Below are 2,709 nucleotides of genomic sequence, written 5' to 3' on the forward strand. Positions count from 1 at the left end.
CAGGAGGACCAAAAGAGACCGCGCTTGACTTGGTAGGCACGATACAGCGTGGACCTGCCCATGATTTACTGGAGCACTCACAGCGCTTGTTCACGCATCTCCCAGTCAATACAACGGTAGATATCCGATCTGAAAACGTTTGAGTAGAATTTCGACGTCGACTATGCGCTGTCTGAACGGTACAGTCAGCATCAGTACGGCAAAAAGCCTTACCGTGCACCTCCACAAGTTTATTCTCCTCATCCTCGTATTCATCAAGGTGATCTAGAATCCATTGACACGTAGGATGTGTCGCCGGATCACAACCAATGCTCATGTTCGAACCAGACGACAGGTCTTGATACACACGAATGTAGTCAATCTTCAAATGCATCGGGAACGAATCGCAGATAGCATTCGCAACGGGGTCCAATCCATCACCACGGCACGGATTCTTCGGATTCGGCGGTTGTGCTCCCCATTTACTGGACATGGCGACGTTGAAAATGATATACATCGGCTCTTCGATCATGATCTTACTGGGGTTCTGGACACTTGCTCCTTGTGGAGGATCCGTGATCGTCTTGGCTGGGATCTCGTACAGCGGATCACCGGACAACATCCAGCGAACGTAGCCATTTGAGCCAGGAACCCACTCTACTTGGTACTCCACAAAGTCTGTATACACGGCCATGTGCACGGGCCAGTTCGCAGAGAGAGCATCCATTTGAAAGGCGAAGCTCGACCCGTCCTGTAGTAAGACTGGTACGCCATCAAGAGGTTTGCAACTCGGATCAGGATTTCCAGCACTGCAGATAAACTCGCCCATGTATGAGTTCATGGCAGAGAAGCACGTTCCGTTCGAGTTGATTCCCCAGCGATCGTCACCTTCAGCATTCATGTAGTCGAGATCAGAGTTGATATCTAGCGAAGCTGGACATGTTGTGACGGAGCACATGTTGTCTTCAATACCAACGGTCAGAGCAGCTTCCACTTTTGTGTAACTTTGTACCTCGCTAATGTTTCGTTGACAGAAATTATTAGCAGCGTAGCGCATGTTTTGATACCAGGATTGATGGCCACGTGTTCCAAGATACACGCTTTCTGGAATCCCTGGGATGTTGGCACCTAAAGTTTCACACGAACTCGAGTAAATGCAGAGCTTGTTCTCGCCAGCTGGTGGGATAACTCGAAAATCCGGCGGCATGCCTGGTCCCACTTGGATTGACGACGATATTGTGGTGCCTCCGCCTTCGACGATATCGATCTCGGGTGCCCCACGCCCTTGGTGAGGATTCATCCCGGATCCAGGATCTGCATCACAGGCACTAATTCGCTGGTTTGTCGGCGTTAAGGTATCGGGATCACAGGCGTCATAGGAGAACGGCCACATCCTGTTAGTCGAGCCGCTAAAGATCGCGCGACCGAGATTCCCCATCATCCAGATTCCAGGCCACGTCGGATAGTAGCGCAGAGATCGAGCTCGAGCACTCGAGTCCAAAAGAATGTCGGGGTTGCCGGATGTTTCGGTTAGAGCGCCGGGCAGTTGGGCTCGAACTTCAATCATACCACCTTGAATGCAGAACTTGTTCCAAGACTGAACCATACCTCCGCGGTAGAACTGACAAGCGAAGAATAGTGAGGTAGGTATAAATACTTAGAAAACTTGAGATCAGTACTTACGAACGTAACGTTCTCGAAGCCTGGTGTTTGGAGGTAGCTGGTCCAGACTTGGAGCTGGATAACGGCGTCTTCCAACTCGATCTGGAAGCTACAAACACTGCTGGCTTTATCACATGCGGTAGTGGTTTTGTTGTGCGCGTAGATTTCCATGGCATCGTTCACGCCGTCCGGTTTCTCGATGGATGTCCACAAGTGATCGTCTCCAGGTCGAAAAGATCTCCCGGGAGTATTGAACTCGTCGCTCATTACCAGATCCCATGTATGACCGCGTGACGTCTTCCATGTATAACGCTCGTGTGGAGTTTCTGGATCCACCCACATCTTGAGTCCGGACTGCGTCACTAGCTGGTTGTCAGTTCTTCTACTTGGTCGCGCTGCCCAGCAGTGGTGACCCACCACCAACCAAAGCAACGAAGGTATCGCCCAAAGCCTCGGCAAAGCCAGCATCGTGCCGAGTGTTTTGACTTATACTAGAAATTCACTGTTGTACGAGGAAGGCGACATGTTCTTGGGACGGGACCATAACTGTATCGCGGGTTTTTCTTCTAATGGTGACGCGCATCCAGTTTCTACAAATTATCATTGCAAAGCCTAAGTTGATGTATCTACAAATTATCATAGTAAAGATGAAGCCTGAGCTGATGCTTTCTGAGTGATGGGCCGATATCGATCTTGCCTAGTCTGAAATATCATAATATCTGGTCAAATACTTTGTATAATACCAGATAATCCTGGTAGTGCTACAGTACGTAAGTAGTACGGACAGGGCCTTCCTGCTGTGTGCAATTAATTTTTGTGCATACACATGTCAAATTAATGGGTTTTTTATATAGTCAATTTGTATCGATAATTCGAGGCGTACTACTTCACGCAGGCCCACTGGTGGCCTCAATTTGTGATTGTTGAGTTTTGGAGGAAAAAAAAACATCCCTGGCGTTTCTAAGTGACAGTTCAAGGTATTTTACATGTTAGTGGGCCTGCCATGACAAAACAAGCTTGACATTTGCATTCATTTCCATTGGGCCTAAGGATTTTTTTTTTTTTTTT

General features: G+C 48.5%; 1 protein-coding gene across 1 annotated transcript; it reads right to left on the reverse strand.

The window, feature by feature from the left end:
* Window positions 1–105: 105 nt before the first annotated feature.
* On the reverse strand, window positions 106–1,983 carry PPTG_19587 (hypothetical protein; the record flags this gene model as incomplete). Its single annotated transcript, XM_008918082.1, has 3 exons — window positions 106–168; window positions 221–1,600; window positions 1,663–1,983. The coding sequence occupies 3 exons, from the start codon at window positions 1,981–1,983 to the stop codon at window positions 106–108; spliced, it is 1,764 nt and encodes a 587-aa protein (XP_008916330.1).
* Between the last annotated feature and the right edge of the window lie 726 nt (window positions 1,984–2,709).

Source organism: Phytophthora parasitica (genome assembly GCF_000247585.1).
Source record: "Phytophthora parasitica INRA-310 unplaced genomic scaffold supercont2.138, whole genome shotgun sequence".
Taxonomy (NCBI): Eukaryota; Oomycota; class Peronosporomycetes; order Peronosporales; family Peronosporaceae; genus Phytophthora; species Phytophthora nicotianae.